At 43.9% G+C, this 23810-nt stretch overlaps 1 protein-coding gene across 5 annotated transcripts in view; it reads left to right on the top strand.

Annotated features, from left to right (window-relative positions):
• The window catches only part of DYNC2I1 (dynein 2 intermediate chain 1), a 245518-nt gene that overhangs the window by 142183 nt on the left and 79525 nt on the right, over positions 1-23810 (top strand). For all 5 annotated transcript variants that reach the window (XM_085873300.1, XM_085873299.1, XM_085873302.1 and 2 more), the window contains exons 13-14: positions 2643-2741; positions 3072-3133. In XM_085873300.1, coding sequence (XP_085729426.1) covers positions 2643-2741; positions 3072-3133 — 161 coding nt within the window. The remainder of the gene's footprint in view (positions 1-2642; positions 2742-3071; positions 3134-23810) is intronic.

Genomic DNA, 23810 nt, shown 5'->3' with positions numbered 1-23810 from the left:
GAGTGTTTCTAGACCGCGGGTGGGTAGTGGGTCATGATGGGGAATGGAATGATTGTTGGTTGTTCGTTGGAGGGTTTGTTGGATGTAAAGATTTAATAACCTAACGAAAAAGAAGTCGCAACGCACGTTTTTGATTCTCCCATTCGACAAAAAGAAGGGAATCTGACTACACATGTGCTTAACGGGATAACTGACTTTTGGGACATGTATGTTGAATGCAAATGGTTTCCAGATCCGTAACAATATGTTTGTCGAGTGTCGTAAATATGTCTTCCACATTGCCTTCCTCCTGAGTGATTAAACTCACTTGAATGATGCTGATTTTATATCACATAACGACAATTATGGGATTTGAACATTCAAATATATTGCACATTTATTGTGATGTATTGACTCCTGAATAACAGGTAGCAATTGGGATGGTTGCTTGTCTGAAGCGAGCACAAAACAGCAATAATGGCTCTGCTAATATAATTGTACTGCCTTTGTCAAAGTAGATCACACTTTTTAAAATGATCATGGAATAATTGTTGGTGAAATGAATTATGTACAGCACATTATAATGAAGTTTGTACACAAGTGCATCTTATAGAACCACCTGAGAACAATCGAGCCTTTTTAAAGGCAAAATGTCATGCCTGAAGCAGGTAATCTTCATTCATTGTGTTGTTTGTTTCATCACATTTCTCCCATTTCTTGTGGATTTTGCACTCGCTCGCTTCCTCGTGTGTGACTTCTTGAACATGTCTGCGTGTTTGCCAGCGTACATACCGGCATGAAGATGTGCCGACATGTGCCAGACAAGGCAAGAACTCGCTGTGGTGATCACCATGCAGTTCCACTTGTGATGCAACCCTGACCAACTTAAAGAAAGTTATATCAATATAAATGAGGTCTTGATGGCATGTGCAGTTATTCTCAGGGAGGTTTTTTTTTTTCCAACTTCACAGCTTGGCAGTAACTGCCAGTCTGTGTGGTTTTGTGATGCACTGGCTGCAGTGTGAGTAAGCGTCTGTTCGGCTCTAGTGTAGAGTGTAATAAAGATGTCATAGTGCCTGGCATGTGTCGTTAAAAACCTACCTGTATTGCCAGCTCTGCTGTTGCGGTCTAGAAGCCAGGGGTTGGCATTTTTATCATACTCATCGTGTTCCAGCTGGTCCGTATCCACTTCAAAAACGAAGTTTCTCATCTCACCATGGTTGGAACAGGAAGACCACAGTTATTACTCCTGAACAGTTTATTTTACCTCCCAGTTTATTTATTTTCCTTTTTTTATGCTGGAGTTGAGGCTCTTGGAATCACTGAATGAGAAGGATTTGAAGTTCAACTGACCGACTATGAGCAGTGGGAAACAGACAAAATAACATGGACCAATAATTGGGAACAGAAAAGCTTGGAGTAGGCATGGGCGAGAACATGAAGTGGCAATGGGCTGCTGTGTCGAAGGAGTGGAGGGTTCATGCTCTCCAGGCACGGCAGGAAATGCCTGACAGGTGCTACCGGACACCGCAGAAGAAAAGATTCAACCTTTTTGCAGACAGTTTTCTGTTAAACACAGACCCAGAAAACCGTGTGACTAAAGTTATAGTTATAGATACAAACTAGCACGAGTGTTCTTGGGAGAGAGGTGTGGGGGTTCAAAAGGTGAATGATCTGCACAGCTTTTTCTTTCTTCTCTTTTTTTAACAATCGAAGGCTCACAGTGGAGCTGACACACACACACACACACACACACACACACACACACACACACACACACACACACACACACACACACACACACACACACACACACACACACACACACACACACGACTGTTAGACAAGACAAACATAGCCACTGAGCTTGGTGGAAGTGTCGTCACTTCCCCGGGGCATTCTGGATACCAGCGACGGCACAATCGTGGCACCGCCTTTCTCATCGCACTCAGTGAGACATTTTCTTCGAAGGAATTTCCTCCTCTCCATGGATACTTACCTATGGGGATTATCTATGCTCTTATCCCTTTAAATGCTGAATGTCAAGCAAAGAAGCAACACGTACCGTTTTTAACCTCTTTGGTATGACTCAGGCGTGGTTTGAACCACCAATCTCCCAGACTCAGAGTGGATGCTCGAACCATTACACCACAGAGTCTGGTATTTGTTGTATTTTTTATTTATTTTCTTTTTATGTTGACATTTGTAAAATCTTTGAATCCATAAACAGATTGATCTCCATTTCAGAATCATAGCCATGAAATTTAGAATCACATCTACCAAATAGCAGAATTGGAGAAAACGACAGTTTCCCTTCATTTAACTGCCAACCCCGACCTCGATGAATCCACAAATGCTTGTGCTTTATTTTTTATTATTTTTATTTTAGCATAAACACCTGTTCCAGGCCACTTGGTTCCAAACTAAATCTGACTACATTTATTGTTCAGTTCAATATCAGTTCCCCTTTCATTCACGAGGTCCAGCTCGTAATTCATATTTGTAGTAATTTTAATATCTGGTGAAAGATAAAATGTATGGGATTAACCTTGCACTCATGCCATTGTTTGCCCACCAAATGGATCTTTGAATGGTAGTACAGGGCCAGGGACATAGCTCATTTGTGCACTAATATTTGCCTCTGTATGTTTCTTTCACGACAGGAGGCATTGCCCTAAGCACGGGCATTGAGCATTGCAGCCCAGTATGCGCCGTGAAGCCTTTGCCAACACCTGCTGGTCCTCTTCCTCATGGCATGACCGGTAAACATGCATATTCGTCTTTCAAGTACTCATATTTCTCCTTAATGTTGGCTTATTTGATGCAATCCATCACTCTCTGTTTTACCTACCCTTCTAAGCACAGAGAGCCATCACAGCAATCTCTGTGTGTTGAAGAACCCCACTCTTTCCTTAACTCAAGATGTACTTGTCTTCCTGCTTAGTCATCAGTGAAATTGCTTTTATTTCATGGCAAAATTAATTTTCTCATAATTCCCATTTATCATTATGATTTTACTGCCAAAATTTTGTGTTTTTTTGTTTGTTTGTTTGTTTTTTGACGTCACTGCACATGACATCTCTGCATTGCAGAAACCTATGGCTTGTCCTTCCAAGTGGCTTCCTTGGATGAGAGTGGTCTAATGAACCTGTGGGTAAATATAACAAACAGACTCATGTTAATCCAATCTTGAGGGTTTTGCAAAAGCCTTTGTTGTAGTTATCCTTAACGTTGTTCATCATTTGTGTTCAATTTTATTTCTAGCCAAAAACGCAACATGTGAGATCAAGTGATATTTGGAGGGTTACTTTTAAGTATAAACAGGGTACATATTGCTTCGGAAATGGCTTATAGGGGTTAAGATTGTGCAGTTTAAAGATAGTTATTCCCTTCATGTGTGTATAAGCATAAGTGCAAGGTAATTTAATAGTGTAAAAGGATTATGCATTGATATTTGTATTGAAAGCTGATATCTCCCTCCCGAATGTTTGTGTCTGCAACTGCTTCTCCCTTGAAACCCTTTTTAATGTTCTTTCCTTTGCAATTTGTCTTATATGTGCCTTTATCGGGAGATTCAGCCTTGTAATGCCGAGAAGGTGCAAGTTTTGGTACAAATCAGCAAGCCTTGAACTTTTGAAAAATCAAGAAGTTAAGTGGTGGGATTTTGCTTTGAGTCATGGCCAAACCACCAATCAGGGTGGGACGATGACACAAGGTGGGCCATCCGGGTTGCCCATAAAAGGCCCACACCTGCACAGTGGGGTGTCAGTTTCCTGTGCCCAGTTCTCGGTGTCATTTGCATTCTCAGTTTCCCAGTTGCATTCCCAGTTGTAGTGCCAGTTCCAGTTCCAGGTTCCAGCTGCGAGTTCCAGTGTTCAGTTGTCGGGTCAGTTCCATTTTGAGTTTCAGTTCCTGGTTCCTAGTATAGCTACCAGTCCGGTTCCTAGAGTCCGAGTAGAAGTGTCCTCATAACTGGCTTACAACTAACTGTAACTGGCTTACAACTAACCTTATAATCGCGTCGGCCAATCGACCTAGCAAGCAAGGGGAGAAGTAAGAAGCATGTCAGGGCTAGAGGTTGGGGCTCGAGACTTTAAAATCTGCACAGCAGGAGGGATTTGAGGAGTTTCCCAGACAAAACGCTACCGGAGGCTGTGCAATGCTTGTCAGGGTGCCCTGCTGCACCACCCCACCACCTAGCCAGTTCATCTTCCATTCTGTGTCATGGTTGCTGCAGCCCAGTATGCGCAGTGATGCCTTTGCCAACGCTTGGAGTCACAGATTATTGATTGCATTAGCTCCTGAATAGTGTGGTGATTCATTAAATAATTTGCTACATAATCCTTGAAATTACTCGTTAACAGTAATCTTTTACAGTCATCATTTGTGGTAACAATCACCTGTTACAGTAATCTGTACACTAATTCTTAATGGGAACCTGTTGCAGTAATCCTTCACAATAACGTGTTATAGTAATCCTTCATCAGAACCTGTTACAGTAACCCTTTACAATAAAGTGTCAAAGTAATCCTTTACAGGAATGTGTTACTGTTCCCCTTTAAAGTAATTATTTCCAGTCACCCCACCCAATAAAGTAACTTGTTAAGGTAATTTGTGATTAAATCCAATGCAGTAATCCAAGTGAGTTTGCATGCAATGGATTCCTTGAATTATGTCTTTTGATTTTGTTGTTTCCTATACACATTGGCCAGAGTTGAGTGTGGGGATGCACATCTACATAGTTTAGTTACGTTCGTATTCAATTATTTTTACCTTAATTATACATTTTCACACCCAGATCTATGATGCTTTAGATTTCGCCATCACTGCCGTAGTTCTTGAGAATGTGGAATAACTGTTCCTTTGCCGCATCCAAATTCACCACCGTGACCAGTATCACACCCGATTGACATTGGTGGGTGTTATGTCTGAATTTTAACGGAATAACTAAATTACTCGGAGACAGGTTTCTTCCAAAGGCAGTATATTCCTCAATGCAGAACCGCACAGCGTAACAAGCGTTCAAAGCGGGTGCAGCACATCCAAAGAGTCAAAGGCACCACCAAGGCCATACTTCCGTCTCTTCTTCATGCCCAAAACCAACGACGGAAGTGAGTCAAAGAAAATCTGGAAATCAGAGCCATCACAGCAATCTGTGTGTGTGTGGAAGAACCCCACTCTTTCCCACCACTACCTGTATTGCCGGACTCACCTCAGGGCGAGATATTTCTCCAGATATCTGGATATTTAAGAAATCTGGATATTTAAGTTACCGTGAGTTATCATTTGCTTATCAATAATAATAACCAACTATTGTGCTTACATTATTATCAGGGGTTCACACAATTTGTTTTTTTAGTAAGTTCTCAAATGAGTACCAGCAGAAATGGTTTAGACTCACGAAAAAAAAAAAGTAAGCTTTGAGCATGCTCATCTTCATTCCCAAGCGCCACTCCAATTTTTAAAGCACCTCTTTGCTTTGGATGATTATTACTCCTCTGTAAGCACTCTCAGAGTGTCTGCTCCAGAAGAAACACTTGCAAGCCACTCTTTTTTTTTTTTCGTTTTGCATGCTCCTGAAATTCCTTTCTTCCTCCTTGCTCGCACATTCTCCTCAGATCTTTTTTTATCTTATAAGTTAAAACTTACAATATAAGTATATAACTTATAAATTATATTGTTATAATTTATAAACTTAATTTTGTGTGCTTAAAATTTTGAAATCACAGTACGTATATCATTTATCAGAATTATTATGGAAGACTTTCCTTCAACAACTGAGAAAACCTCTTTTTCCTCTTCACTCACGTGTTCTGCTTAGATGTATTTAAAAAAATCTTATAAGTTATAATATAACTTGTAAATTATGATGTTATATCTCTGTCTCTCTTTATATTACAAAAACTCAAATCTTGTATGTTCCCGAAATACAGCCAAAATGGTACACGATAGCGCAAAGGTTTTAGGGCCACCTTACTCCCCATCCTCCTGCGGTGTGCAGTATCAAGTTTCGTTAAAATCGAGGCAACGAAAAAAATTATTAAAAAATAAATTCCCGATTCAGTCAAGTACTCTTCGGGATTATTTGATCGATGCAAACAACCTCAGCGGTATAGTTCGCAGGAGCTATCTTTTTTTTTTTCTTGAAATGATTTCTTAAAAAATCTCAAACATTTAGTACAGACAAAGAATGATTTATTTTTAAGCATAAAATAAACATCGCAATTTTGATCTCATACTTCCATGTTCGTTAATAAATAAAATTGTGTTTCGATGCGTGCTTCATTGCACGATGACTCCTGAGGTAAATGCTCAAATTTTCTTCAAGTTAAAGTTTGACCACTCAATAATATTAAAATTTTGTCTTTTTTTTTTTTTCATCAACTGCTGTCACAAGGGGAACCCAACAGGTTCACAGGTCGTCTAGTATATATTACTACAACTCTCATCTTGTATGTATGTATGTATGTTCCCAAAATACAGCCAAAACGGTACACGACAGCGCAAAAAATTTATGGCCACCTTAATCGCCATTCTCCTGTGGGGTGCAGTGTCAAGTTTCGTTCAAATGAGGCAACAAAAAAAATTATTAATAACTCAATTCCCGATTCAGTCAAGTACTCTTCGGGAGTATTTGATCAATGCAAACAACCTCAGCCGTATTTATAAACTTAATTGCGTGTGCTTAAAATTTTGAAATCACAGTACGTATATCAATTATCAGAATTATTATGGAAGACTCTTTCCTACACCAGCTGAGAAAACAGCAAACTTTACACCAGCTGTGTGTAAAGTTTGCTGTAGCTATATATATTTTTTTTCGTGTAATGATTTTTTGCATCAACCGCTGTCACAACGGGAACACGGCGGGTTCACGGGTCGTCTAGTAAAACTTAATTTTGTACACTTAAATTTTGAAACCACAGTAGATCAGAATTATCACAGAAGAATCTTACCTACCTACACAAGGTGAGAAAACCTTCCATCAAAAGCCTCTGTTGTGGTAGTACGCTTTTGAGCTTTCTTAGCATCTTTGAAGTATGTAGTCAGTTTTTTTTTAACCGCGCACGAGTACCTGTGTACCAGTTATGTGAACCACTGATTATTATCATTATTATTATTATCATTGTTTTTTTCTACTATTATTATTGTTAATATTATTATTTTATGATTTTGTTACCCATGGAAAACCACAGGGTAACCTTCATGGGTCAGATTGTGGTAGTGTGTTGGGGTGGTACTGAGGTGTCGTCCACCTGAGGCGGTCCCTTTGGGTCGGTGCCTGGAATGTCCTATCCCTAAGAGAAGATGATCACCTGTCTCTTATCATCTGAGCTCAAGCGTTTGGACATCGGAATTGCAGCACTCTTTGAGGTTCAGAGACCGCATTGCGGCGAGATCATGGTGGATGGTTACAACTCCTATTGGTCTGGTCACTCTGATGGTTACCATGCCCAAGGAGTTGCTGCAGCTGTGTCCAATAAGCTGACCCCAATGATAATTGAGGTAACACCGGTCAACGAGCGTATTATGAGATTAAGGATTCGTCACTCCTTGGGTGTCATTTCCCTGGTCTCTGTTTATGCTCCGACTGAGGCGAGTAATCTCACCATGGAGGATGCATCCTGTGCCACACTCGAGTCTGTGGTTGATCAGTGCCCCAGGTGAGATACTCTTCTAGTCTTCGGGGATTTCAATGCATCAACTGGAATTTATAGGGATGGTTATGAGATGTGTTGGTCCCCATGGGTCTGGAACTGTGAACCAGAATAGCACTAAAGTTCCTTGACTTTGCAAGAAGTCATGGACTTCGGGTGGCTGGTTCATGGTTTCAGAGCCCACAGGTTCATCGCTGCACTTGGTATTCCAACGCTGGTGGTGTGGCAAAAGAGATTGACGATGAGCTTGTTGAATGTCGCTGGTGGATGATCTAGAACTGCAGGGTCCACTGGAGTGCTCAGTTCCTCAATACTGACCACAGGCTTGTTGTCACAACTCTGAAGGTGCAACTTAAATCCAGGAGAATGGTACCATCCCAGCAAAGCTGGATGCTGGCGAGCTCAAGGATGAAAGGTTAGCTGAGGAGTTTGTGAACAGGCTGAGGTGGGAATCTGGGTGATTTGTTAGGTCTGGGTGTTTTGGGGAATCCTGAAGAGTTGTGGAGTGCCTTCAAGACCATCGTCCTTGATGTTACCGGTGGATGTCTTGGAACTCACCGTGAGGCGAAGAAGTATTTTGTCTCAAGGGACACTGGATACCATTGACCAGAGTCGCAAGGCCAGGCTGAGCTGCAGAGGGAACTGAGGTGTAAAACTGTGTGTGCAGGCTGGACAAGGAGGCCGATATGTGAGGAATCTGTGAGAGGGTAGAATATCACCATCACCTTGAGAGAGGGTAAGTGAAGTGATTCTCATCCTGTTTTCAGGGGAATTCATGCATTGCTTTCCTCCAAGCCTGTCCTTCGGTGCACTGCAGTTTGAGTGGAGGGTGGTGGGCTATTGACAGAGGAGTCTGAAGTGAAGACCCGCTGGGCCGGTTACTTGAAGGGGCTTACCAAGCTGATTCACCAGCTATCGAGTTGGATGTCTGGTTAGGGGTGTGACTATCGCTATTGCTGAACCTCCAATCAACTGTGATCCACCTTCGTTTGTGGAAACACAGACTGTGGTGAACCGGTTGAAATGGGGTCAAGCTCCTGGGATCTGTGGCATCCATACTGAACTTCTCAAGGCTGGTGGAAATGCTGCACTCATATCGTTGCAAGCAGTTCTGTGCTCTGCCTGGAACACAGGCATAATCTCAACTGATTGGAATACAGGCCTTGTTGTCCCTCTCTGGAAAGGGAAAGGTGATTGCCAGGACTGCAACAACTTTCGAGGGGTGACGCTGCCCTCAGTGCTGGGCAAGGTTGCCGCCTATGTTGATCTCTGCAAAGCATTCGAGTCAGTGAATGGGGATTGCCTCTGGAAGATTCTTCGTCTTCGTGGGGTGCCACCAAAACTGATCAATCTGATGTCTGAACTCTACTCTGGTACTGAGAGTGCTGTGAGATGTGGTGATACCATCTGACATATTTCCAGTTGTAAGTGGAGTTCGTCAGGGGTGCGTACTAGCCCCCACACTTTTCAGCGCTTGTACGGACTGGATTCTGGGGAGGACATCGGAGAGATTAAGTTGCAGTGTATCGTTTATGAATGTCAAGATCTCTGACCTTTATTTTGGAGATGATGCAGTCATCTTTGCGGAGACTCTCAATATCCTTGTGGGGGCCCTCACGGTGCTGAATGAGGAGTCGGAGCCACTGGGATTATGGGTTTTCTGGGTCAAAACTAAGATCCAGGCTTTCAGTGACATCTTGGATGCTGCTCTCTTGTCTGTACCTGTTTGTGGCGAGGATGTTGAGGTCACGGAGAGATTCACTTCCCTTGGCAGTGCTATTCACATTTCTGCTGGCTGTGAGCCAGAGGTCAACAGTTGTCTTGGTCAGGCCTGGGGAGTCTGTGATTCATTGGATCATTGGTGTGATGCTGCCAGTACCTGTGCGGGGGGACGAAAGTCTGAGTCTTCAGGTCCTTGGTGCTTCCAGTCTTGCTCTATGGATGTGAGACATGGACTCTGACCAGGGATCTGAGACGGCGACTTAATTGGTACCAGGTCTCTTTGGAGAATCCTTGGCTACCGCTGGTCAGACTTTGTGTCCAACGAGCGGTTGCTGAGAGAGACTCAAATGAGATTTGTTGCCTGCATAGTCTCGGAGCGTCAGCTGCGGCTGTATGGACATGTTACTTGTTTTCCTGACGCTGATCATGCTCACCAGATTCTCTCAGTGAGGGAGCCTCGTGAGTGGAGGCCAATGGGCCGACCACGTGCCTCATTGCAGCAGGGTTATCAGCATCTCAAGGAGATGGGGTTGGGCCAGGTATCTGCCTGGGTGGTGGCCAGACAGAGACCCTGGAGTCCAGGAGGAAAGTGGATGCAGCAACGCGCTTCTCCAGTGCAAGCTCCCATACCTGACATGATGTATTTCCAAGAGATTGCAGTGTCAGGTAAGAAACAGTCTTGCCTCCTCATCAAACCAGCCCTTTATACAATCAGCATTAAAAATATGCACAGACAGGCACCACGTTCATCCGGGGAAAGTATATAGAAAAGAGGACAGGAAGAGAAAGAAGAAGTCCGTGTGTATTGGTGAACCCTTCATCCCTGATACGTGAGCAGGCTTGGCCCACGTCGGTCCCAACGAGGTGTAGGTGCAGGTGAGTGAGAGATGCAGGTGGGAGGTGTACTGTCATGAGGTATTGTATTGTGCTTAGCTCTGAAAAGAACTGTTGGAACTTGAGTTGATTGTTGATACTCCACCACAGTGCATGCCGATGGGGTGTATGTGCTGGTAGATGCAAAGGTATATGGTGTGTGTAAAGGCGTGTGAGTGAGTCAGTTCCACCACGACTTTGGTCAGCGCCCGTCCCGGTTAGCACTTTGAGAAGCGCCCGCCTTGGCACCTTTGGAATTCCGCTTGGAAGCACTTTGCTCTCCGTTTGGTGCCCTCTCATTCTGCCTGGTGCTCTGGAAGCTCGGTCAGCCTAGCCAGGTCTCCTCTCCTCAGGACGCAAGTTCCCTCAGTATCTGGACTCGGAACTCTGCACCATGCCCGGACCACTTTCTTATCCTGAATTGGACTGTGCCTGATCGACACATCAACTCTCTTAAACTACTCTTTCAAGGGTTTTTTTGTCCTTGCATGGTGTCTCCGATCTCGTCCGCTTTCGGTAACTGGCACCGATTGGCTGAGGGACGCTGCAATTCAGTCACTGGGGTGCGGTTGGGGGAGGGAGGCGCTTTGGGAAGTGCTTTGTTTGATCCGCCATGACTGGGAGGCTGGAATGGCGAAAGATTTATAACTATTACAATGCTTGGATGGCGATTATTTGGCCGAAATACTGGTGATGTAAAGTGGTTTGAGAATGTGTGTTTGAGAATGAAGTATGAGAAATGGAGGTTTGAGTCGGGGTGTCAGAAAATGAGAATTTGGGGATGGGCATTTGAGAATGGCTGTTTGAGTACAGGTTTTGGAAAATGAGGGTTTGGGAATGATGGTTTGAATACGGGCTTGGAGAATGAAGGTTTTGGAATGAGGAAGAGAACAATGGGGAAGGTTCTCACAACAATCACAATGCATCTCCCTGTTCCTGATATGAGGGGATGGGTAACCTAACTAAACAGAATGACTATGGAAATATCTAAACTCTCGGGTTCCTCTGTTTGTTGGATGTAACTCCTGCGGGTCTTTCTATATCCGCAACAATATGTTCCATCTTCTAACATACATGTGCTAAAAACTCGATTGAAAATATAGACACAAGATGTGTTGTTTTTGTTTGACCCATGGGTGCTTTACATCTTATTGCTTTCTGGAGACCCTGATATTGATTAGTTACTCGCTGGAATACCTTTTCTACAAATGGAAAGAATTAAAAAGTATTGATGCCACCTTTTGTTGCAAAACTGCACCACTTTTCATAATAACTAGCCGAAACCCCGTCACAGACGGATTCCGTTCATTCAACCACCCTCACCAGCTCACCCACACTCGAGTGACATGGACTGGACAGGGCATGCTTGCCCCCGCCTACTCATCCCCCTCCGCTGCTCCATTCCCCCCCCCCCCCGCCTTCAATTTGCTTACCCCTCGCCCAAAAATTTAATTACCCTGGCTCGCCCCCGCCTCTTCACACCCTGCCCCCCGTCTCTTGATTCCCTGCCCCACTTGCCCCTGGGCCCCCACCCCCCTGTCCACCCCTCACACTCAAGCCCACCTAATTCACCCCAGCCTCCGCCCACTCATCCCGCGCCCCATTTCCCCCGTCTCCCGCTTTCAATTTGCTTGCCCCCGCCCAAAAATTTGGTTACCTTGCCCCCCCGCCTCTTTACTCCCTGCCCCCGTCTCTTCATCCCCCGCCCCCGCCTCTTCACTCCTCGCCCCCGTCTCAACGAAAAGTGTTTATTCTACCTCAGAGTGAAAGTTGACTCTTGCCACTATGTACGATGCACTCTTACAGGTACGAAGTTTCTTTCAGTCCAGGTCACAGTACCGAGAAAAACGTGACACGACCACAAGGAGGAGCACAAAATTGGTCCTCAGTATTAATATATAGAAGATACAATGTTTCTTGTTACATTTTTTTTGTGTCAAATTCACATTCTGAGGTAGTCAGCATGTGCAGAAGAGGGTTTTACATTGCAGACGCTATTTTCGAGGAGTGGAATTACACTAATAAAGCGCTAACGGTCTGTCGCCGACAGACGAAATGACGTCAGAGAATGACCGATGTCATGACGTCCTGACGCCTCTCAGCGGTGACGTCACACGTCGCCATGTAAACGAATGTAAAACGAAAAGTGTTTATTCTGCTTCAAAGTTGAAGATTGACTCTTGCCACTATGTGCGATGCACTCTTTCAGGTACGAAGTTTCTTTCAGTCCAGGTCACAGTACCGAGAAAAACGTGACGCGACCGCAAGGAGGAGCACAAAATTGGTCCTTCAGTCTTAATATATAGATAATATTCATAACTTGTGAAAACCTTTGGATTTACCACGGAAAGATTGATCAAGAATTATATTTACAGGTAAGATTTGTTTCCACTATTGACATCTCTATTTATTGTGCTGAGGCCCATCAAAAACACTAGATGTCTCAAGAGGCAGCTCTGTTCAAAGCAGAGGTCATAAGCAGTATTCATCACATTTCATAAAATGTAATAATGTGGGCTCTTGCTCCAACCCAAGGGTAGCAGGTGGGATGGTTGGGGAATAGGGGCTGTGATGTTTCCTGAGATCGGGCAGCAGCTCTGCACATCTGGTTGCCTTGAAGTCACCTTTCACGCTGCTCAAATGTCTCTTCCTGCCTCAAAGCAGCTGCACATTGTGCAGCTGATGTTGATCTGGATAGGCTTCTTTTTCTTTTTAACATGGTTAAAAGTATGGTAGGAATATCTAATGAAAGAGAATCTTTCCCAAGTTGAAGCAACCGTGCAAGACAGGGAGTGTCAGATGTGGGGACGCATGAACATGGAGAGTGTTATATTAAAATTTGCGTTCATAATTAACACCTTTTCGTCCAAGTTCAACACAAGTGTTATCATCACCCTCCACCAAAAAGCAAGACTTAAAAATAATGTTCCCATCATCAATTGTCTTCTTGCCTAAAAATCTCCGATTGTTCACACCAATAAAAATGTCCAATTTGTTTGCACCACCAGTGACCACACGAGGTCACCAAAGTTGAGGCTATTGACTGCGGTCGTTCCCAGAGCTTCTGCGGTCGTTCCCAGAAAAAGAAACCCAGGAAGTGTACAAGCATGAATCTCACTTGAGGGCTGGAGGCCAAAAGGCTGAGGCCTAAACGTACTAGGGCCTTCTCAAGGGCTGTGAAACCCACTATATACTGCATGGACAAATATGGGCTCATGCTTGCTTTACAATGAAGGGAAAACATAGGGAAGGCATGGTGATTGTGAATACTGTACAACACTTACCAGAGAAAGATGGCTTTGGCTTACCGTAGCATGAAAATCTGGATAGGCTTCTTTCTGGTTTTCATCAATGATCTCTACGATTCTCTGGAAGATCCCCTTTGTCTATTTGCTGATGACTCCACCCTCTGCCAAACCATCTCTCATCCTTCAGATTGGCAGGCAGCAGCCTCTTCACTCTCTGCAGATCTGGATAAAATCACAAGCTGGTCAAACACTTGGAACATCTCTTTCAATCCTGACAAATTGGAACATCTCTTTCAATCCTGACAAAAAGGACTGTATGGAACCGCCCACCCCTCCCCCCCCCCCCCCACACCACAAACTACTTTCTCAACAATCCCCTTGATGAAGCCCTTTCATTTAAGCTTTTGGGTCACACTATCTGCCATGATCTTTCCTGGGAAAGCCACATTTTCAAGCTGGCCTCCAAAGCCAGCCAACTGGGCATTATCCGAAGTGCAAAGTCCTTCCTTGGTAGATCTGAGCTTCTAACCACATACAAAGCTTTCATCCTCATCCTGATGGAGTACTGCTCAGTCCTCTGGGGTGGTGCTCCTGCCTTACTTTACGATCATTGGTATCTCAGCTTGGTATCACGCTGTGGAAACCAAGGCTTTTAGGATCACTGATATCTCTCACGATGAAGCTGAGTCTTTGGGTCTCTCACTCTCTCACCGCAGGGAAGTCGGTGGTCTTTCTGTATTCTAGCGTCTCCTCTCTGGCCTTGCCCCCCTACTCTATCTGCTCTGTCCCCCCCTTCTATATTTCCGCAAGGCGCTCAAGGTCCACCAAAAACACCCCTTCTGATGACACTACCAAAATCAAGAATCACTGCTCACCTTCACTCTTTCATTCCCCATTTTTTCCCTGCCTTTGGAACAGGCCCCCCTAACAAACGGACGCAAACGTGGTCAGACGGAAGGAAAACCCATCATTCTTGTTACAAAAACAGCTAAAATTGAAGAAAAAGCGACCGAAATTGAAACCAACACAGTAATTACCATCGTAATAGCACATATAATGGTAACCAACACGTTTTTTCTACACACAAGAACGGTCATGACAGAAACAAAAACGGTTGAAACGGAAACGAGCACACAAAATCCAGAAATAGAACGGTGGGGAGCGGAAGCATGAACGGTTATTTCCGTCGCGAATATTCCGAGACCGAAACAAAAGCGGTTCATTCCGGTTACTGTAGTGCGAGCAAGATGCCGGATGCAGTAGAACGACCTGTTTCGGTATGTTAATTTTTAGTGCTTGTGCCTCGAACATAAATTTAATATAGATTATATATAGTGGATAGTACCTGATGTAGTTTTAACAATTTATTAAACCTAATTTTGTTGTGATGATCATGTTTGGTTTGCCTGTATTTCGAGCCCCCGAGTGTAGGATCGCCAGTTGTGTATGTCCAGTTCAACATAGGGGATCGTGTATGGGATCTTTTTACAGTTTTTACTTCATATTAACTGTTATTTTCTTGGAATTTGCAACTTATGATTACTATCAAACGTACCTCTTGCAAATATAAATGATCAATCGTCACTGATCGCTGCAGCACGGGGGCACGAATTTCACGAAATGTCAGCCACACATGAAGTCAAGAGGGCGCATTTATTGCTGCTTGTATAATATCCCGTACCACAAACGGGTTTTCATGAACAGACATGATATATTCAAGGCAGACTACGTTAAAGTTAACTTTCCATAACTTCAAGAACTTTTCAAGCCGCCATGTTTTCCACGTTATGGTAACGGGAATGAATCGCTTTTGCTTCGGTCTCTGCCGTTTCGCGACGGAAATAACCGATGTTGCTTCCATTCCCCAGCGTTCTATTTCCGGATCGACCGTTCTTGCGTGTAGAATAAACGTGTTGGTTTCGGTTATATTTGCTTTTGCGACCGTAATTACTGTGTTGGTTTCAATTTTGGTCGCTTTTTCTTCAATTTTAGCTGTTTTTGTAACAAGAATGATTGGTTTTCCATCCGTCTGACCACGTTTTCGTCCGTTTGTTAAGGGGGCCTGTGGAACAAACTCCTACACTCTCTTCAATCCCACTCCTCCCTCCAGGTATTCAAAACAGCTGTTCACCACCATCTCATATCTTCCCAATCCAAAACCTTGATCTTTCTCTTTCCATTTTCCACCCCAAACGCACCTCCTTCAAATTCCCTGTTTTCCTTCCTGAAAGTCCCTGTGGTGTCCATCTTGTTTACCCTCTGTACCCCACCCCATCCCTCTCCCCTCCACAGAGCTAATGTCTCTGTTCCCCACTGTTTTGTGCTTCCCTCTCCTGCCCCTATTGTCTCCTGCTCGCTTTGTTAAATGTTCCCTGTGTGATCTCATATACGAGCCTCGACAATGTATACTGTACAAAAAATATAATAATAGTGTAAACGTATGATGGAGTTGGGTTATAACTGTGGGTGGAGTGAGGCCAGCTGTCCAGTCAATGGGCAGAAGACAGCTCGGCTAATTAGACATGTTGGCCTTCGCCTGTGTTATGTGTCACGTGATAGCTGTTAGCCAATCAGACTGTATATGAATGAAAAAAAGGGGAAAAGTGGCCTTTAAAGGCTGAAGTGGTGGATGGAAATACCCTTACGACAATCTCCGGGTCTGACTTGGTCTGTGTGCCAAATGTGGTGGTTGGCAGACCAGCGGTCTTTACAAAAATGCGAACAGACAGACAGATGACAGATTTTATTCAATGTTTGCTTGTCCAATGTGTTCCAAACTTATTGAGCATTATCCAACTTTGAATGGATCCAAAGATCCATACGGTGTGATGTGTTGTTATTATCCAAATGACAACACATCACACCGTATGGATCTTTTGCAAAGGCAGGGGCGGGAGGGGGGGGAGGATAAGGTGCTTGACGGGTGGAGGAGGTGGGGTGGGGTCGAGGGTGCTGCATGGATGACTTTTAAGCCCCTCCTCAACAATTAATTATCCATCATGTTTTCCATTATTATACCATAGTGCAGCCATTATGCCTGTACCTTTATTATGAAATTAATATAACATGTTTGTCTGAAAGGTTTGTACCTAATTATTGCTACACAACTGTGGTATTGAAATTCATTTTCCACACTTATTAGGGCATGGAGATCCTCTTACCTTCCCTTTTTTCAAATCCTTGTGTCTGTCTCTGTCATAAGTACATGACTTTGATAATCTTCACATTTGCTAGTTTGGGCCAAAGAAAAATGTACAGATACATGAAGTCTATGCCTGGTGTTGGCTTCATGGCAAGAGTGGTGGGCTTGGGATCCGAGGGTCCTGAGTTCAAATCCTGTTTGGCTGTTGAATTAATACCAGGTGGGGTTGACTCAGCCTGTCATCCTTCTGATATCGGCAAAATGAGTACCAGCTTGCTGGTATCCTGTGTCAGAGTGACGACCTGTCCAGGATTGTGCCCTGTAGCCCAGGAGACTGCTTCGGCAGCACCAACGCTCTGCATAGAATATGGTCCCAATGGATGGATGGATGGATGAAGTCTGTATTTTGCATTTGTTTTATTCTTTGTTATACTTTTTCTATTTTTCTTTTAAATAACGAGAAAAATCATAAGGTGCAACTTCTCGGCATAAACAGCTCGTCATTTGGTTGGTTACAAAGTAAAACCCAAATTTACTACTTGATTAACTAATTTACGAAATCCTTACTGCAGGAGGATTGGCTATTGTGAAATAGTTTGGCATTTCAGGCTGCATGGACTGGCTGGCTGGCTCCCATCCAAATTGTATCCATTCAAATTGCACTGGAAAGAATTATTATATATTTCAAAGCACCTATATTATATTACCCAGACGATTCAATAATGTCCAGATCTTGTAGAAAACTGCACTGTGATATTCCTTTCCTTCCTTCACTTGTACATAAATATGGATTAAATTTTCCAGCCAGAAAATGCTCTCGTCTCACCAGCAGTCATCTCCACAGCTGAATCAGTGCCACTCACTCAGTGCAGAACGGGTTGTATCTTAATAAACAATAGATTAAATCAACAGAACATTGATTGATGTCTGCGAACCATCATCGTAAGCAAGGAGAACCTGACATTATGGGTGTAACCCTTCTTTGAGAAAAATTAAAAAGCTCCTCCATAAGCCTCGACTCTGTGTATAAAAAAAAAAACTAGGTTGTATACAAGTTATTCCACATGAGGTCCACACCAAATGTGTGTATGCGTTGATAAAATGTCAGAACAGCCACTCCATTTGGAACGTACCAGACAATAGGCATTATTTTTCATGGCTTCAAACCACATTTTCACCTCAGTGGTGTTCCTTACATGCCTGTTGTTGTCCTTTTTCAGCGGAGTTTAAGGCTTAAATGCGGTCAGTCATTAATCCTCAGAGGGTAGCATTGCATTGTGGCTTATCATCCAGGTGCTTTGCCAATATTCTAACTTAAATATTTTGCTCATACTGCTTTGAGTTGTTATCAGGCTAACAAGTATCAGTAGGGTAACACGAACCTATCTCACGATGGCCTCTTTAGCTTTGACAAAGGGTCAACTATCATACCTCAATCAACGTCCTGTTGATGCCATCCATTGTTCTGCCTGTTCGTCGATACAGATCCACGCAAGCCTTCATGAGCAAGTCTAGTTCTTCATTCTACTTTGTGTCTTAAACGATTGCTGACCAAATCTAAAGAGTAATAATAATAATAATAATATTAACAACAAAACAACAACAACAAAAAGAGCAATTCGAGATTGCAGAACCTTGCCAGGACTTGTTTCTTGTGGTGTTTGTGTAGCTTTGTGTGGTGTTTGTGTACTGGTGTTGTGTAATAAATAATAGACATAACCAGAACTCCCACTCTAGAACTGCTGGCAGTGATGTCCCACTTTGATCATACACTTGACCCTGACCCATGACATTCAATTGAATGCAGAATTGGATTAAAATAAATTCAATTCAAATTAAATGGAAGACCAAATAGGTACAGTCCTGCATTGGAGTCATCAAAAGGAACCCAAACAAGGAAAGAGCAAAGATGAAGTCATCAGGAGGAACCTGGATAGGATTCGGGTTTCAACGACTATTCCATCTAATAAAGAAAAATCTTCAAACCCATCCAGGTGTAGCCAAGTGAGCCTTCTTCAAAAAAAAAAAAAATCGAAATGAATGTAGATCAACACAAGAAAAAGAGCAATCATAGATTGCAGACCCTCACCAGCACTTGTTTTGCATGGTGTTTGTGTAGTTCCGTGTGGTGTTTGTGTACTGGTGTGTTACGTAATTAATATGACACAATTAGAACTGGTGTTGGCGCAGTGGTTAGGGCAGCGGCTTGGGATCCAAAAGGTCCTGAGTTCAAGCCCCGTTGGGCCACTGAATTAATACACCAGGGGGTTGACTCAGCCTGTCATCCTTCTGAGGTCGGCGAAATGAGTACCAGTGTACTGGGCCGGTGTATACCCCGGTTAAAATAGGTGTACCATATCCCTGTGTCGTAAGAGGCGACCAGGGTTGCGTCAGGAAGGGCATCCGGCGTAAAATATGTGCCAAATCAGTATGCGGATCATACGTATGATCTGCTGTGGCGACCCCGAACGGGAGCAGCCGAAAGAAGAAGAAGAATTAGAACTGCCACTTGATAACTGTTGGCAGTTTTCGGCCGGGTACCAAGATGTCCCACTTTGATGCAACCCCACTTTGATTGGACACCTGACCCTGACCCATGATGTTTTTGATTATTATTCATTTGAATTTAGAATGGGATTAAAATAAATTCAATTTAATTTAGAATGGGATTAAAATAAATTAAATTCAAATCAAATGGAAGACTGAATAGGAACAGTACTGCATTGGAGTAATCAGAAGGAACCCAAACAAGCAATAAGCAAAGATTAAGTCATCAGAAGAAATCTGGATAGGATTCGCATTTCAGCTGCTACTCCTCTACCCTCAAACACATCCAGGAACAGCCAAGTGAGCCTTATTCAAAAAAAGAGAAAATAGAACCCAGATCTAAAAATTAAATCATTCTGGCTGCCAGACAATGTGTCCAATCAAGTTGGAATTTAAAATGTGCATTCCACAAAACGATTAGATCATAATTGTGAAGTTTCATGTCGATTGATTAAGTGGTTCCAGAGAAAACATTATTTTTTTTTTCTTCAATGCATCGACTGGAACTGATAGGGATGGTTATGAGACATGTGTTGGTCCCCATGGGTCTGGAACTGTGAACCTGAATAGCACTAAGTTCCCTGACTTTGCAAGAAGTCATGGACTTCGGGTGGCCGGCTCATGGTTTCAGCGCTCACAAGCTCATCGCTGGACTTGGTATTCCAACACTGGCAGTGTGGCAAAGGAGATTGACCATGTCCCCGTTGATGGTCGCTGGAGGATGATCCAGAACTTCAGGGTCTACCGGAGTGCTCAGTTTCCTCAATACTGACCACCGGCTTGTTGTAACAACTCTGAAGTTGCACCTTAAATCCAGGAGAATGGTACCAGCTTCGGCTGGATGTTGGCAAGCTCAAGGATGAGATGGTAGCTGAGGAGTTTGTGAACAAGCTGAGTGGAGATTTGGGGGGTCTGGGTGCTTTGGGAGGTCCTGAAGAGTTGTGGAGTTCCTTCAAGACCACCGTCCTTGATGTTGCCGGTGGATGTCTTGGAACTCACCTTAGGGCAGAGAAGAATTTTGTCTCTCAAGGGACACTGGATACCATTGACCAGAGTCGCAGGGCCAGGCTGAATGGCAGAGCTGAGCTGTTCAGGGAGCTGAGGCATAAAACTGTACGTGCGCTAAGGGTGGACAAGGAGGCCTATGTGCGAGGAATCTGTGAGGGAGTAGAGCATCACCTGTGGTCAAGTGATTCTCTGTCTGCTTACAGGGGAATTTGCGCATTGCGTTCATCCAAGCCCATCCCTCGGTGTACTGCAGTTGGAGCAGAGGGTGCCTGGCTCTTGACAGAGGAGTCCGAAGTGAAGGCCCGCTGGGCCGGTTACTTTAAGCGATTGTACCAGACTGATCCACCAGCTGTTGAGTTGGATATCAGGGGTGTTACAATCCATGTTGCTGACCCTCCCATCAACTGTCGTCCACCTTCACTTGTGGAAACACAGGCTGTGGTGAACCAGTTGAAATGGGGTAAAGCTCCAGGTATCTGTGGCATCCATGCTGAACTTCTCAAGGCTGGTGGAACTTCTGCACTCATGTCGTTGCATGCAGTTCTGTGCTCTGCCTGGAACACAGGCATCATTCCAACTGACTGGAAGACGGGCCTTGTTGTCCCTCTCTGGAAAGGGAAAGGTGATCGCCAAGACTGCAACAACTACCGAGGGGTTACGCTGCTCTCAGTGCCGGGCAAGTTCTTTGCTCGGATAATTCTCGATTGGGGTCGCCACTATTTGCTTGAGCACCAGCGTCCAGAGCAGTCAGGCTTTACACCAAAGAGGTCAACAATTGACCATATCCTTGCTCTGCGGGTCCTCACCGAACGCAGATGAGAGTTTCGGCGGGGGCTGCTTGCAGCCTATGTTGATCTCTGTAAAGCGTTTGATTCAGTGAATTGGGATGCCCTCTGGAGGATTCTTGGTCTTCGTGGGGTGCCACCAAAACTGATCGATCTGATGTCTGAACTCTATTCTGGTACAGAGTGCTGTGAGATGTGGTGGTACCATCTCTGACTTATTTCCAGTTGTTACTGGAGTTCGTCAGGGGTGTGTACTGGCCCCCACACTTTTCAGCACTTGTATGGACTGGATTCTGGGGAGGATGTCAGAGAGATGAATCTCTGGTGCATCGTTTGAGAATGTCAAGATCTCTGACCTTTATTTTGCAGATGATGCAGTCATCTTTGCCCAGACTCTAGATATCCTTTTGGGGGCCCTCGTGGTGCTGAATGAGGAGTCGGAGCCACTCTGTATACCAGTTTTCCTGGTCAAAACTAAGATCCAGGCTTTCACTGACATCTTGGATGCTGCTATCCTGTCTGTGCTTGTTTGTGGTGAGGATGTTGAAGTCACGGAGAAATTCACTTACCTTGGCAGTGATATTCATGTCTCTGCTGGCTTTTAGCCAGAGGTCAACAGACGTCTGGGTCGGGCCTGGGAAGTCATAGATTCACTGCATCATGAGGTTTGGCGCTGCCGCTACCTGTACGGGAGGACCTAACTCCAAGACTTCAGGTCCTTGGTGCTTCCAGTCTTGCTTTATGGATGTGAGACTTGGACTCTGACCAAGGATGTGAGACGCAGACTTAATTCTTTTGGAACCAGGTCTCTTCAGAGAATCCTTGGCGATCGCTGGTCGGATTTTGTGTCCAACGAGCGGTTGCTGAGAGAGACTCAAATGAGATTTGTTGCCTGCATGGTCCGTGAGCATTAGCTTGCGGCTGTATGGATATGTCGCTCATTTTCCTGACGCTGATCTTGCTCACCAGATTCTCTCAGCGAGGGAATCTCGTGAGTGGAGGAGACTCATGGGCCTCCTTGTTGTTCCTCGTTGTTGCAGCAGGTTGATCGGCATCTCAAGGAGATTGGGATGGGCCAGGCATCTGCCTGGGGGATGGCCAGATGCAGGCCCCTGGAGTACCGGCGGAAAGTGGACGCAGCGACGCGCTGCTTTGGCGCATGCTCCCATACCTGACCTTCAATCCAATATGGCTGCCAAACCATGTGACCTTTCAATTATTTCTGAAACTTGTACACACATGGCTTGGGGAACATTTGTGTGAAGTTTCCCGTCAATCCAGTGGCGTGCTGAGGTCTGGTGATGCCCGGGGCAAATCTTGATTGTATGCCCCACAGACTGAAGTATAAGCCAAGGTGTAGCTCAGTGAGCCTTCTTCAAAAAAAAATCGAAATGAATGTGGATCAACACAAGAAAAAGAGCAATCATAGATTGCAGACCCTCACCAGCACTTGTTTTGCATGGTGTTTGTGTAGTTCCGTGTGGTGTTTGTGTACTGGTGTGTTACGTAATTAATATGACACAATTAGAACTGCCACTTGATAACTGTTGGCAGTTTTCGGCCGAATATACTGAGAAATATTATGAGAAAGGAAAACATTTTGAATATATAAACGCAGATGAAACATGAAATAATCGCTTTATTCGATTTTAATATAAATCAATCAAATTTATTAAGTTCTTTTCCCAAAATGATACCTCCTGTCACAAAACACCTGAACTACTTCACTTTTTACATCAGCTGTGAGAAATTATTTTTCAATGCTTATTAAAGCCAGGTTGGTCAGTCGCTCCTGTGACATAGAAGACCTCAGATATGTTTTTATTAATTTCAGTTTTGAAAATGACCTTTCACAGCTTGCGACTGAAAATGCGATTGTAAGCAGTAATCTGTATGAAACACACAGCGTCGGAAAGACATCCCTCCCATACTGCAGTCAAGACTCCAGAGCATCTTTAGGATCAAGGGGAACTCTATTTCCTCTAGCTCGAAGGAGCATCACAAAATCAATAATTTCGTCATATAACTGAATTGCAACCACATCGTTGTCATAATAATTTGCAAAGTCTGAACATTCCTTTTTTAATTTCTCTCTTTCTTGTTCATCTTCAATCACTACTGAATTCAAGTTCAGAAGAAAAGAAAATCGGTCACTGAGTCTTTGAAGACGGACACTGCTGTCTTCAATTTCAGTTTTTAATCTGTTCACAATCTCTACCATTACTCTATTCATTTCTTCTTGTGCCGTCAGTCCACTATCTCTTGCTGACTCTCCAGGCATTATTCTTCTTCTTGTTCGTGCAATTGGAATTCCCCAATTTTCACCATATTCATTGGCTGAATCTATTGCAGTGTGGATAATTTCGTCATTCTTCAAATTCAAGATATGAATCAGTCCTCTCAGATCACAAGAAGCTCCATGGAACCCCGTTTTTGGATCCTGCAAACGTTTTGAGACTTTCTCCACTGATGATAAAACTGAGTACCAAAAATTTAATAAAGCTATAACCGGGAACTGTTGAATAGAGTTCAGTAGCGATCCTGCATCAGATTTAGTTTCCCTTGAAAATTCTCCTTCCAGCAGGTGTTGAAGGCTTGCAATAACGTTGTCACACTCTTCGTGGATTACTTGCACAGCATCATGGCTGGAACTCCATCTTGTGTCACACTGTCTTTTCACATTCTGAGTGACAAAATATTTTAACACTTCCCAACGAGAAGTAGATGAAGAAAAAAAAGTAAAGAGTTTATGCAGAATGCCAAAAAAATGTAACAACAGGTTGCACCTCACTTGCATGGACACAGGCCAAATTGAGGCTGTGGTTCTCGCAGTTCACAAACACAGCTT

This window comes from Eptatretus burgeri, chromosome 3, assembly GCF_056783735.1.
Source record: "Eptatretus burgeri isolate ZD-2024b chromosome 3, Ebu_testis_v1, whole genome shotgun sequence".
NCBI lineage: Eukaryota > Metazoa > Chordata > Myxini > Myxiniformes > Myxinidae > Eptatretus > Eptatretus burgeri.
Note: the sequence above shows the minus strand (reverse complement) of the source record. Positions and strands in the feature narration are given on the sequence as shown.